At 46.5% G+C, this 11,678-nt stretch overlaps 2 protein-coding genes across 2 annotated transcripts; both read right to left on the reverse strand.

Moving 5' to 3' along the window:
• Nucleotides 1–2,850: 2,850 nt before the first annotated feature.
• LOC308219033 (uncharacterized protein C11orf97 homolog) lies at nucleotides 2,851–5,423 on the reverse strand (the record flags this gene model as incomplete). Its single annotated transcript, XM_080613570.1, has 4 exons — nucleotides 2,851–2,942; nucleotides 3,654–3,779; nucleotides 4,647–4,751; nucleotides 5,354–5,423. 4 exons carry the CDS (start codon nucleotides 5,421–5,423, stop codon nucleotides 2,851–2,853), a joined length of 393 nt encoding a protein of 130 aa, XP_080469696.1.
• Nucleotides 5,424–8,684: 3,261 nt separating this feature from the next.
• On the reverse strand, nucleotides 8,685–11,665 carry ANKRD49 (ankyrin repeat domain 49). The gene is made up of 3 exons (XM_080612301.1): nucleotides 11,605–11,665; nucleotides 10,813–11,162; nucleotides 8,685–9,650 (listed from the first exon to the last, which is right to left on the reverse strand). The coding sequence occupies exons 2-3, from the start codon at nucleotides 11,071–11,073 to the stop codon at nucleotides 9,192–9,194; spliced, it is 720 nt and encodes a 239-aa protein (XP_080468427.1). The 5' UTR covers nucleotides 11,074–11,162; nucleotides 11,605–11,665; the 3' UTR covers nucleotides 8,685–9,191.
• Between the last annotated feature and the right edge of the window lie 13 nt (nucleotides 11,666–11,678).

An 11,678-nucleotide genomic window follows, 5' to 3' on the forward strand; every position in this document is an offset into this window, starting at 1 on the left:
CCCACCTCCACCTCTTAGGATTGCACCTTAGGAAAGATGTGAATTATCAGTCTGAAGTAGAACTGGGAATAAGGAGCTCTTCAACTCTATTTTTAAGTTCTCCATCAATCCTAGTTATTTTTTTCATTGTACAATTCCCTCTTTCAAAAAGACAGCAGCACTTGTTTATCCCACAAACATGCTGGAGGGATGTCTGGGAAGAATTCTGACAATGGAAACCATAGGGTATTGCTAAGCATGAAAAACTGATCATTATGGCCAAACTGATAGTAACATGAGGTCAGGAAAAATCCTGCCTACCAACCTGGTTCACCACGTCCCTCTCACTTCTGATAGTTCTCCTCCCCAGGCTGGCCCGGCAAAGATCACTATTAGGTATTTCTCACGTTGTCACAGCACTTACGAAACAATCATGGATCCTTCTAGATATGGGACAAAAAGAACTTTTTCCCCATTTGTTGAGGTGAATCTTATCTCTTTCGATTTGCTCTTAATACTCAAAGAGGGGACATCCCACCATCATAAAAGCCAACCCCCCATTTTCAGCACCAGCTGTGCAAATAGTTGACCTACAGGATCCATCCTTTCCTCCAGCCATACCCCCTCACCAGTAGGATTGAGAAGAAACCCCTGGGCACCTACGTCCTTGACTTGCTCTACAGCAATGCAGTCATGCTTGATACGCTCCATGTGTCCCCTAGCATTATGTGGAAGAGCAACAGGGAGTAAAAGTCATTCCACTCAAGACTCAGCATGCTTTCTACATGGTCCCAGATCTCCATCCCCCCAACAAACCTCCCCAGGCAGCACACTAGGGTAGGAAATGGGAGCTTCCCTCTCCCACAGCAGGGAGTCTCCATCTACCATCTCTCTTCACTTCCTCCTGCATGGAGCTTCCCTCTCCCAAAGCAGGGGGTCTCCAACTACCATCCCTCTTCACTTCATTCTGCACGTCCTTCTGTGCCAGCTCAGACTTTTTGCTGAAGAGAGCTTCCAACCTCTCATCTGCTGCCAGAGCACTGAAGCTATTCTGTAGCTGCAGATGTCACACCTCCCTCTGATACCTCCTCCAGTCATTCACAGCCTTTCAAAGCTACCTTTTGTTCTGGTTTTATGCAGTACCCAGGAAGACCCACATCTGTTTCCTATGTGCTTTGATAAACCAAACCAATGATTGTTTGGTATTACTTCACTGTACCATTGACTAAGAGTGAGAGTTAAGTGACAGGTTATTTCAGGTCCCATGCTGCCTCTGTGGTTCTTCAACACTATGGTAACTCCTACATACATAGACACATATAGAGAGGTTTATTTATGTTAAACTTGTATTAAATCAAGCTAGATATCAAATCACAAACTCTTGGCTTCCAAACTGCTCAGTTTAATGAATGGACTCAGCATAAGGTATTTTAAGGCATCTCTTCAATGACATTACAATTTCTGCTGGAACTTACAATCACTTTGCAACAGAGAAGCCAATGAAAACTTTGAGTTTTACAGCAGTAAGAACATTTTGTTGGGACATCTTCATCACTGGCTGAAATATGGATGACATTTGGCCACTACAACATCAGATTAAAACAGTGTGAAGACATGAATGAAACAACAACAACAAAGAGAAAATACCTCCTTTTCCAAGCAGAACTTTCTTCAAAATCTTAAAAATAGAGATCTACACTTCCAAAGGCAGCTAGTCATTTTGATGTTTGATCTGACACACAGGCTCAGGTCTCCACAGCACTAAAGTTCAGTAATCTGTAAAAAACCAAGATCTGCTCTAAGAATGGATGAGACACCACACAGTGAGCCCCTCATCCACTACTCACTTTTAGGGAAAGGCAGTAAAAGGGAGAAGCAAAAATCAACACATTAACTTCAATAAATTCAGCAACATAGGTATATATATTTTATTCATTTTTTAACTCTTTCGCTCTTCTACTTATTTCTCCTACATCTTTTTCCTTCATTTCTTACAGTTTCTATCTCTGTGGTGCTGAACTGTGTTATCCTCTCTCCAGTTCCCTTCAGGAATTCCTAACTTGCTATTATATGTCTCCTTTTTCATTCCCTGTGTCTGTCTGTGCTTCTTCCTTTTCATGTTTTTGATGCCTTTCCTTCTGGCACTAATCACTGTAGGCTCATCTCTCCAGAAACCACTCTTGCCCATTTATATAGCCTATACCTACTCCATCTCCCAGTTAGTATCTTACCATCTTATTCCTTACACAGAAGAGGGTATGTGAATGGAAATGGTCTGATGAGTTTAGGAGCTGAAGCCAGATTGCTCCCTGATTTTCTCCTGTCTTGTATCTTTTCTGCCTCCCTTTCTCTCATGATACCTGTCTATTCTGCTGCAGAACACGCAGTACAGCAGTGAGACAAGCACCACTTGTCTCTAGCAGCAGTCACTGGGAATAAAGGGACATTTAAATTCACAAAGGAACACCAACAGATCCCATACATTTCAGCACCTAAATCAATTTGAATAAACTGCTTTGGTTTAAAGTTGTTCTTTCTCCAGGGAATTTAACAAAGTGGTGGAGATCAGGATCTTTGAAAACTCCACGTGCTGCCACCAGAAGCCTCGGGTACATAAGTTTTAAAATCATGTCAACATCTCACAACTCTGAGGCATTCTTTAGTTCTATTTTCTGTGGTGTGGCTAAAATTTTCTTTGTTTAAGTACATACCAGAAGTGACTGCAGTTCACACCTGGCACTGATTAAGCCTGCTCTGTAACCAAACTATTCCTGCAAGTAGTAACTATACAGTAAAGGCAGCATGGCAGAAGGCTGTGCTGGTAAAACACTTCTTGTACTAGCAGTAACTTAATTCATGCTGCTGTTGTAACTAAGATGCACTATCCCCAGAGTTCACAAGACCAAGGTAGGGAGAAGGAGGTGCTAGTCTTGCAGCTAGCTGTATGTTTAAACAACTATCCCCTGAGAACATAGGAAGAAGCTTAATTTAATGGCAAAATATGCTGGTTCATATATTCTGCAAGCTCATGGCAGTAATGATATTCTCTTACCAAGCTAATGAGCTCTGTTTCCTTAGCACTGGAAGCTTTCACCTTCCACTACAAAGTCAATACATTACACTAAAAGAGAGAAGGCAGGCACACTGAGACTGCTAAAATCTGCCAGCTCCACAAAAGCCACACTCCACAGACTGTAAAAAAAGAAATAGATGCTCCAGAGCACCAGCTGACCATTGCAGGCAAATGATAGAATGCTTGAAATGGTGCCTAGAACAACCTCTTTTCAGTAGTGTGTTGGAGAAGGGCTTTTCCAAACATTTGAATTCATTAAGGTTGGACATTAGGAAAGGCGCGTTAGGTTCATTATGTACATGAAACCAACACTTACCACCTACCAGTAGGAAACAAGTGATTATTCTAGACATTTATAAAACGTTTCAGAATATGAATGTGGCTCAACACCCAGCACTCCTAAACGTGTTTCTTAAGCAAAGACTGTTAGCTACTTACTAAACGAAGAGGTGGGTTAGCTCTGCAGAAAGGTGCCCAGAGGTGATTACTATAACACCATATAACTGCAGTCCTGTGAGACGTCTATGAATTACAAAATAATACTACCCTGCAATTTTAAATTAAGGTGTTATAGAGAAAGTTTCTTATTGTTGACTCTTACTTTTCATTCCTGTATGTCTTGAGTAGAATTGAGGCTGTAAAAGTAAACTGTTTCTGTTCTGTGGCACTGGATTCAGGCTTCCAATGGTGAAATTCTTTTTCACATTCCAAATTCCTTCCAGAGCCTCTGTTAATAATTTGTCACAATAATAATGTTATAACTGATTACTTCAACTTGTTCTAGAATTAATGTAGCTTTTGGACTATATAGTAATGAGAAGCAGTTAAGCAGAACACTATAATCTTCCTCCACAGTTAATGAAAAGAGATTGACAATTCCAGAGAGCAATTCATATTGCTGAAGGTATATGATGCTCTCTACTGTCTGTAGAACAGCTTAAGACTACTAAACTCCCAACTGAAGCAGGATGCAGCTGATCGATAAGAAAAAGCAGTAATACCATTGATGCATCCAGTATGATTTACTGGTCAAACTGGAATACGAAATGCCCTCATCAAAAGATAGGGGAACAACAACAAAACAACCACCCACTTCCCCAGAGAAACCTAACAAAACCCCCTCAAGACAAACCCAACACCACTAAAATGAAACAGAAAAGCTAATTTATTTTGTGGAAAGGTTACAATTCACTAACCATCTAATTTGTGTAAAACAATAAACTTACTAATGATCTAAGCTGTGTAAATAAGTAACCATCCAACCTGACATCTGCTGTTTATCCGAGCCCAGGCCACTTTGGTACCATCTCTAATTCTCCAGATGCATATAGATTAAAAGGAATTTGCTGAACAATCTGTACACCAGCATCTAATTGATCTTATTATACATAGTATTGTTATGCTGTGCATATAATATTATGCCATAAATACCATTTATATACTGAGCTTGTTATACATTCAGATCATATATTCCTGTTATGAGTATTTTTCTATGGCGTTTCTATATTATCTTTAGTACTTTAAGCCTTTGTAACATCCATGAGAACATATATGGTAAAATCCAGCTACGCCATTTGCTGGTAAGGAGTATTACCTGCCACTGGATGTTTAACATAGCATGCTTCTTTCTGAATATAAAGCTCTTCTTCAAGTAGTTCTTTAACTCTCCTAGATGGCTCAACATACACAGATTTCTTACCTGTTAGCAAAATGTATTACAAAAGAACCGGTTATTGTAAATCCCCTGAATGCTGACATGCTTTGTTGAATGCCATTTTTTGCTGCTTTACTTCTGTCTTTAATACACTTTTAAAACAAGTTGTTTACAAAATGCACGGCCCTGCTCCCTGACATGAAGCAGTACAGGGTGGTGGCAGGTAGAACTAGCAGCGGGTGAGGTGGATCTCCCGGGCAGGGCCAAGGCCACCCCAGGGAGACACGGCCACTGTGCCTGCCCATGGCGAGCAGCCCAAAGCACTGCCAAGCACAGAGGTCTTCATGGAGATGTCCTGCTGAAAGAGATCTCCATTACAGAGGGACTAGGGCTCCTCATGCCTGCAGGGCACTGCTGTGGCCGGGTGCACGGTGCCCGGGGAGGCGAGGGACCACCGCACAAGGTGCCCACGGGGGACCAGTGGGGAGCTGCGGGAGTAAAGGCTCGGTTCCCCCGCAGGGACAAGCCGGGGATGCGGGGGGAAGGCCGCGACGGACGGACGGACGGACGGTAGGGGAGGCGAGCCCCGCCGCCGGGGCCCCGCCGCGCTCACACGCCTGCCCGCCTCCCTCCGCCTGGCCGCGGACATCGCTGCCCGCGGACATCGCTGCCCGCCTCCTCGGCCGCCGCCGGCAGTTCCCTGGTCGCCGCCCTCATGGCCGTTGCCGCGCCGGGGCAGAGAGAAGGCGGGCGGACCGGCTCCAGCCTATCTACGGCCTGAAACAAGCGCGGCTGGAGCGCACGGTGGAGCCCCGCCCGCTGGGGCGGTGCCGCTCACCGCCATGTTGGGGCTGGGTCTCAGCCGGGGCGGGCTTGTCTGGGGGACGGAGCCAGCTCTCTGGAGCATCCTGGCGCTGAGGATCGGTTCTCTGTTTCCCGTCATAGGGGGACTGTTTCATCCCCTCCACAGGCGGTTAACAACCGGGGTGGCCAGTCGCCATCCCCAGGGAACAGCAGGCCCGCTGGGGGCACAGGGTGCAGCATCCGAAGCTCCTCGGTTGAGTCAGTCAGAGTCAGCGTGCTCAGAAGTGGGCACAGGCATGACAAACACTTTGTATCCGTGTGGGGGTCACCACGGGCCTGCATTCTAAAGCGGTGTCTTGTCCTCACCTGAGGCAATGGTGGATTGATGGAAATAAAGACTGTATAGCCCAGTTTAACTGGGAGGAGGATGTAGATCTACTCAAAAGTACTAGCTTGGTTCTAATAACACTTTTCACAAAATGAAAGCGTTATTAAACAGCTTGGGATACTGTTTATAAGACTGAAGTAGATTTGACTCCTTGTTTTGCAGCTGTTCTGAGAAAGAAAAGCAGCTGGCCCTCAGTCAACCGGTACTGCTGCCACAGAGAAGCTGTCCTGCTCGCTGGGCTGGAATCTTGGCCCTGCAGTGGCTTCCTTGAAACCAAGACTTTGCGCACAGTAGTGGGAGTTTATGAGATATAAACCAAGTCCTAAGAAACAAACCCACCCCCCAGCCCATTACCTTGAGTTTGGTTAAGTTACAGCAGCCAAATTAGTCAGAACTTCTGGAAGCCCAACTCAGATGTGAACGCCTTGGATGAGAAATACAAGCCATTAGAAAGTTAGTGTCAAATAAGAAAATAGTCTGGAAATTGAGGAATTCTGGGGGAAAATATCAGTAAGGTTTTTAAATATTTATAAATATTTGAGCTGGGATGAGGGAATCTCTTTGGGGATTCGAAAGTGGAGGAGAGGGGTGGTCATGAGGAGGGGAGATTGTGAGGGGAGAGCAGGGGCGGCCATGAAAGATCATGAGGGGAGAGGTGGGGCAGGCATGAGGTATGAGGGGAGATCATAAGGGGACAGGAGAGGCGGCCATGAGGGATGAGGGGAGACTGTGAGGGGAGAGCAGGGGCGGCCATGAGGGAAGATCATGAGGGGAGAGGTGGGGCAATTGTGAGTGGAGATCATGACAGGATGGAAGGGGCGGCCATGAGGGGAATTCGTAAAGGGAGAGGTGGGGCATTCGTTAAAGGCTATGAGGGGAAATTGTGAGGGTGCAGGAGGGGCGGCCATAGAATCATAGAATAGTTAGGGTTGGAAAGGACCTTAAGATCATCCAGTTCCAACCCCCCTGCCATGGCCAGGGACACCCCACACTAAACCATGTCACCCAAGGCCTCATCCAACCTGGCCTTGAACACCGCCAGGGATGGAGCATTCACAACCTCCCTGGGCAACCCATTCCAGTGCCTCACCACCCTCTCAGTAAAGAATTTCTTCCTTAGATCCAATCTAAACTTCCCCTGTTTAAGTTTGAACCCGCTACCCCTTGTCCTGTCACTACAGTCCCTGATGAATAGTCCCTCCCCAGCATCCTTATAGGCCCCCTTCAGATACTGGAAGGCTGCTATGAGGTCTCCACGCAGCCTTCTCTTCTCCAGGTTGAACAGCCCCAACTTTCTCAGCCTGTCTCCATACGGGAGGTGCTCCAGTCCCCTGATCATCCTCGTGGCCTCCTCTGGACTTGTTCCAACAGTTCCATGTCCTTTTTATGTTGAGGACACCAGAACTGCACACAATGCTCCAAGTGAGGTCTCACGAGAGCAGAGTAGAGGGGCAGGATCACCTCCTTTGACCTGCTGGTCACGCTCCTCTTGATGCAGCCCAGGATATGGTTGGCTTTCTGGGCTGCGAGCGCACACTGAAGCCGGCTCATGTTCATTTTCTCATTGACCAACACCCCCAAGTCCTTCTCTGCAGGGCTGCTCTGAATCTCTTCTCTGCCCAACCTGTAGCTGTGCCTGGGATTGCTCCGACCCAGGTGTAGGACCTTGCACTTGGCATGGTTAAACTTCATCAGGTTGGCATCAGCCCACCTCACAAGCGTGTCGAGGTCCCTCTGGATGGCATCCCTTCCCTCCGGCGTATCAACCGAACCACACAGCTTGGTGTCATCGGCAAACTTGCTGAGGGCGCACTCAATCCCACTGTCCATGTCACCGACAAAGATGTTGAACAAGACCGGTCCCAACACTGATCCCTGAGGGACACCACTCGTTACCGGTCTCCAGCCGGACATCGAGCCATTGACCACAACTCTTTGCGTGCAGCCATCCAGCCAGTTCTTTATCCACTGAGTGGTCCACCCATCAAATTGATGTCTCTCCAATTTAGAGACAAGGATGTTGTGTGGGACAGTTTCCATGAGGGGAAACTGTGAGGGGTGAAGTGGGGCATTCGTGAAGGGACAAGAAGGGTGGTTGTGAGAGCACAGGACAGGCGACCATGAGATGTGATGAGATGTGATGGGAGAGCAGGGGCAGCCATGAGGAAGGATCACGAGAGGAGAGGTGGCCATGAGAGAAGAGCATGAGGTGAGAGCAGGAGTAGCCATGGGCTGTGAGGGGTGGCCCTGAGGGGAGATCTTGAGAGGAGAGGAGGGATGGCCATGAGGGTTACAGGCAGCAGCTATATAGTGTGGGGCCACTGAGGAAGCAGATGAGGGGTGGCTGTGACTGCAGATCATCAGTGGCAGGCATGAAGGGAGATCACTTTGCCCTTAGTGACATGGTTTAGGGGTGGGCTTTGACAGTCCTGGGGTAAAGGCTGGGCTCCATGATCTTAAAGGTATTTTCCAACATAGCTGATTCTATGAAATATGTCCTGCAGTAAATTAGCTGTAAGCAGTCAGACACAACAGTATGTTGGCTGTTTATCTGTACAAAGCTGATTTGTTCTAATTAATGGCATAATCATGACATTGAAACTTCTTAATCTAATTCACAAACAAAAAATAAACAGGATCTTTATAGAAAGTCACTTCCTTGGAAAGTACCAAGAAAAAAAACCCAACACAATTCCTTTGTCATTCTATGATTAATGATTTTGATTTATGAACAGGCAGTTGCATTGATAATTGTGCTTTCAGTTAAAAATATGACAACAAACTCCTTAGGATTAATTATTTTATTTTATACGAAGCCTTACACCAAGATCACCGAATGTTTTGTGTATCACCCAAATAAGTTACATTCATTCTGAGCTTTCATGCAGGTCTAAAAAAGTTAGATTTCTCAAAAAAATAATTTTCAAGTTGAGCTGTCCCAAACTCTGCATTACCAAGCCAGAATTCTTTCACATCAAACAAATATTCCAGTTTCCTCTCCTGCTTTAATAGTACAGACCAATTACAAAGGCCCCTCCCAATATGCACTAATTAAATGGAAACTCACTGGAATTACCAAGACTTTCTGAATTCCTTGAGTGACAGTAGAAATGCTTCCAAGTATGAGTGAAACCACTGAGCAGACCTGCAAGAAGTGACATTTTGCCTGAGAAGAATACTAAAGTATGCTAAATGAAAACCTCTTTGCAAAGGGACAGACCACCAGGGATGAGCATGCAGGACACAAACAGAAGGCAGCAAACATCCCATTTTCACAAGCGTCACCACAACTTTTAAGGGCACACAGCATTTATGCAGTCTTCTACTATTTCAAAAAGGTAGTGATATATATCAGTCCTCCTGGCAATGTCAAGAGCTGTTTCATCCAAGTTGTTCTTCAGGTCTGGCTTCACATAGCGATTCATCAGCAGGAGTTGAAGGGTTTCCCTGCTATTCTTGTTTCCTGCAGCAATATGCAATGGTGTCAGCAAGCCATTTGTCTGGGCGTTGATGTCCGCACCCTGCTGAAGTAAGAACGCGGCCACACTGGTGTTGTTCCACTTACAGGCACTGTGCAGGGGTGTCCAGCCGTCCACTGTCTGTGCATGAACGTCTGCCCCTTGGGCCACTAGCTCATAAGCCATGTCCAGGTGCCCGCTGTAGGCAGCGCGATGGAGAGGAGTGTACTGGTCTTCATCACGAGCATTGACTGGAGCCAGCTTTTCCGTAAGGAGCCTCTTCACTGTGCTCAGCTGTTTGAAGAAAACAGGCAAATTAGTATGAAACTCTGCCAGCAAGATGCACAGCTTTTACTGTGCCAAAGTTTTACAGAAAAGCAATTTCTGTCAGTCTCAAAAAGTCTTAAAGTGCAATGAGAAGGCTCTGGGGAGACCTGAGAGCAGTCTTCCAATGCCTAAAGGGGATATAAGAAATCTGGAGAGGGACTTTTTACAAGCAGGTAGTGACAGGACGAGGGAGAACGGCTTTTAGCTGAAAGAAGGTAGATTTAGATTAGCTATTAGGAAGAAATTCTTCAGTGAAGGTGGTAACACTGGCACATGTTGCCCAGAGAAGCTGTGGCTGCCCTATCCCCCCTGGCAGTGTTCAAGGCCAGGTTGGATGGCGCTTGGAGCAACCTGCTCTAGTAGATGTCCCTGCCCATGACAGGGGTTTGGAACTGGATGAGCTTTAAGGTCCCTTCCAACCCAAAACGTTCTATGGCTTTATGTTAAGAAATTTTAAAATTAAACCAGTTATTGTTGCTGGGTTTTTGTTATTTTGTTGTTGTTGTTTTTAAAGAAATACAACATGAGCATTAGTTGTGATGCCTTAAGAGTACCTTCAACTTACACCTTCTCCCCATTTACTCTGAGGACATAAGTACCTCCACAGAAATGTAGATGGAGCTTGTGTGCATGTAAGAAAGACACTGAGTAAAAATAAATGTACATAAAGGCATAATAACCTAGCAGGAATCTTGGGCATTTCTCCCTCACTCCCAAGAATAAAAAGCTTTATTTTCCATAAAAATATAGGAAAACAGTCACCCATTATGTCCATATGGATTTCAGAAACTAAAAGTTCAGAGACATCCTCTCCACCCCAGCAGAAGGCTGACTTGCCATGAAGAGCCTGGCATGCTTTCAGTTTATAGAAGCTTAAGAAAAGTGCTACTGCTTTCACTCTGAACAGCAGTCAAAGCTTTTGCTCCCAAAGCTTTTGATCCAGACATACTTTATCATGTGGGGGCTACAAAGGGAGATGTTTTACATAGAGTGGCTTGCAAAACTGGATCTAAATAGTTCAAAGGGATAAAGGAAAGTGTAGGTGCATTTTTGTTTGTGGATGAAACTGCAAATATACTCAAAATAACATTCTTGTCAGGGGTTCATATGAACCGAGTAAATGCCTTACCCGATTGTTTTCAGCTGCCCAGAGCAGCAACTTCTCTGGATGTTTTTCCATCTTTTTTTCCTGCATTTCGTACCATTCCTCACTTCTTTCTTGCTCATCGTCGTCATCATCTGACTGTCCTGACCAACAGCTCTGAGTTCCTACAGGAATCAAATGCCTGTGTGTCTCCAGCAGCTCGAGCTGGTTAAAATTCTCCATAAAGGCTTCGAACTCATCACTGTCATCGTCATCATCATCTTCGATTTGTCTCTCTTTGTTCATTTTCACTTAGTTTCTGTAAGCAGCCGACATCCAGCGGTATTTGTAACAACTCCTCCTGTTATCCCAGCGCTGGCTGTCGATTCGAACACCTGATGGACGATGCAGAGATGAGCAACGCCACGACCAGCAAAGCTCGGGAGCAGGATCAGTTCCTCTGCTCGCCCGCATCCAGGCCAGAGAACGCCACCACCTCACCGACAGACGACCCCACATTCAGACACACTCCGGTCACTCCAAACTCATACACAAAAGTGGGGAGCACAGGCCAGGCTTCACAGCGGGCTTCCGCTCCTCCCGCCCAGCTGCCTTCACTGCCCTCCCGGCCCCGCCGCGGGGGCCAGGCCACCCCAGAAGAGCCTCAACGCCCAACCCTGCGTCCACCATAAGCCCTCTCCGAGGCTGGGGCCGAGGACGGCCCCCCGTGACCCAAGCCCCGCACACGCCACACGTATCTCCCATCTCCCATCCACACTCGCCCCCCTCCCGGCCCTGCTTAGCTTCGATCGCAAACCACCGCATGAGCGAACGAACCTGCGGCCTCCTCCGCCAGAGCGCTCCGGGGGCGGGGCCACCCGCCGGGGCGGGGCCACTCTCACCCGCCGCCA

This window comes from Psittacula echo (assembly GCF_963264785.1).
Source record: "Psittacula echo genome assembly, chromosome: 3".
Classification (NCBI taxonomy): domain Eukaryota; kingdom Metazoa; phylum Chordata; class Aves; order Psittaciformes; family Psittacidae; genus Psittacula; species Psittacula echo.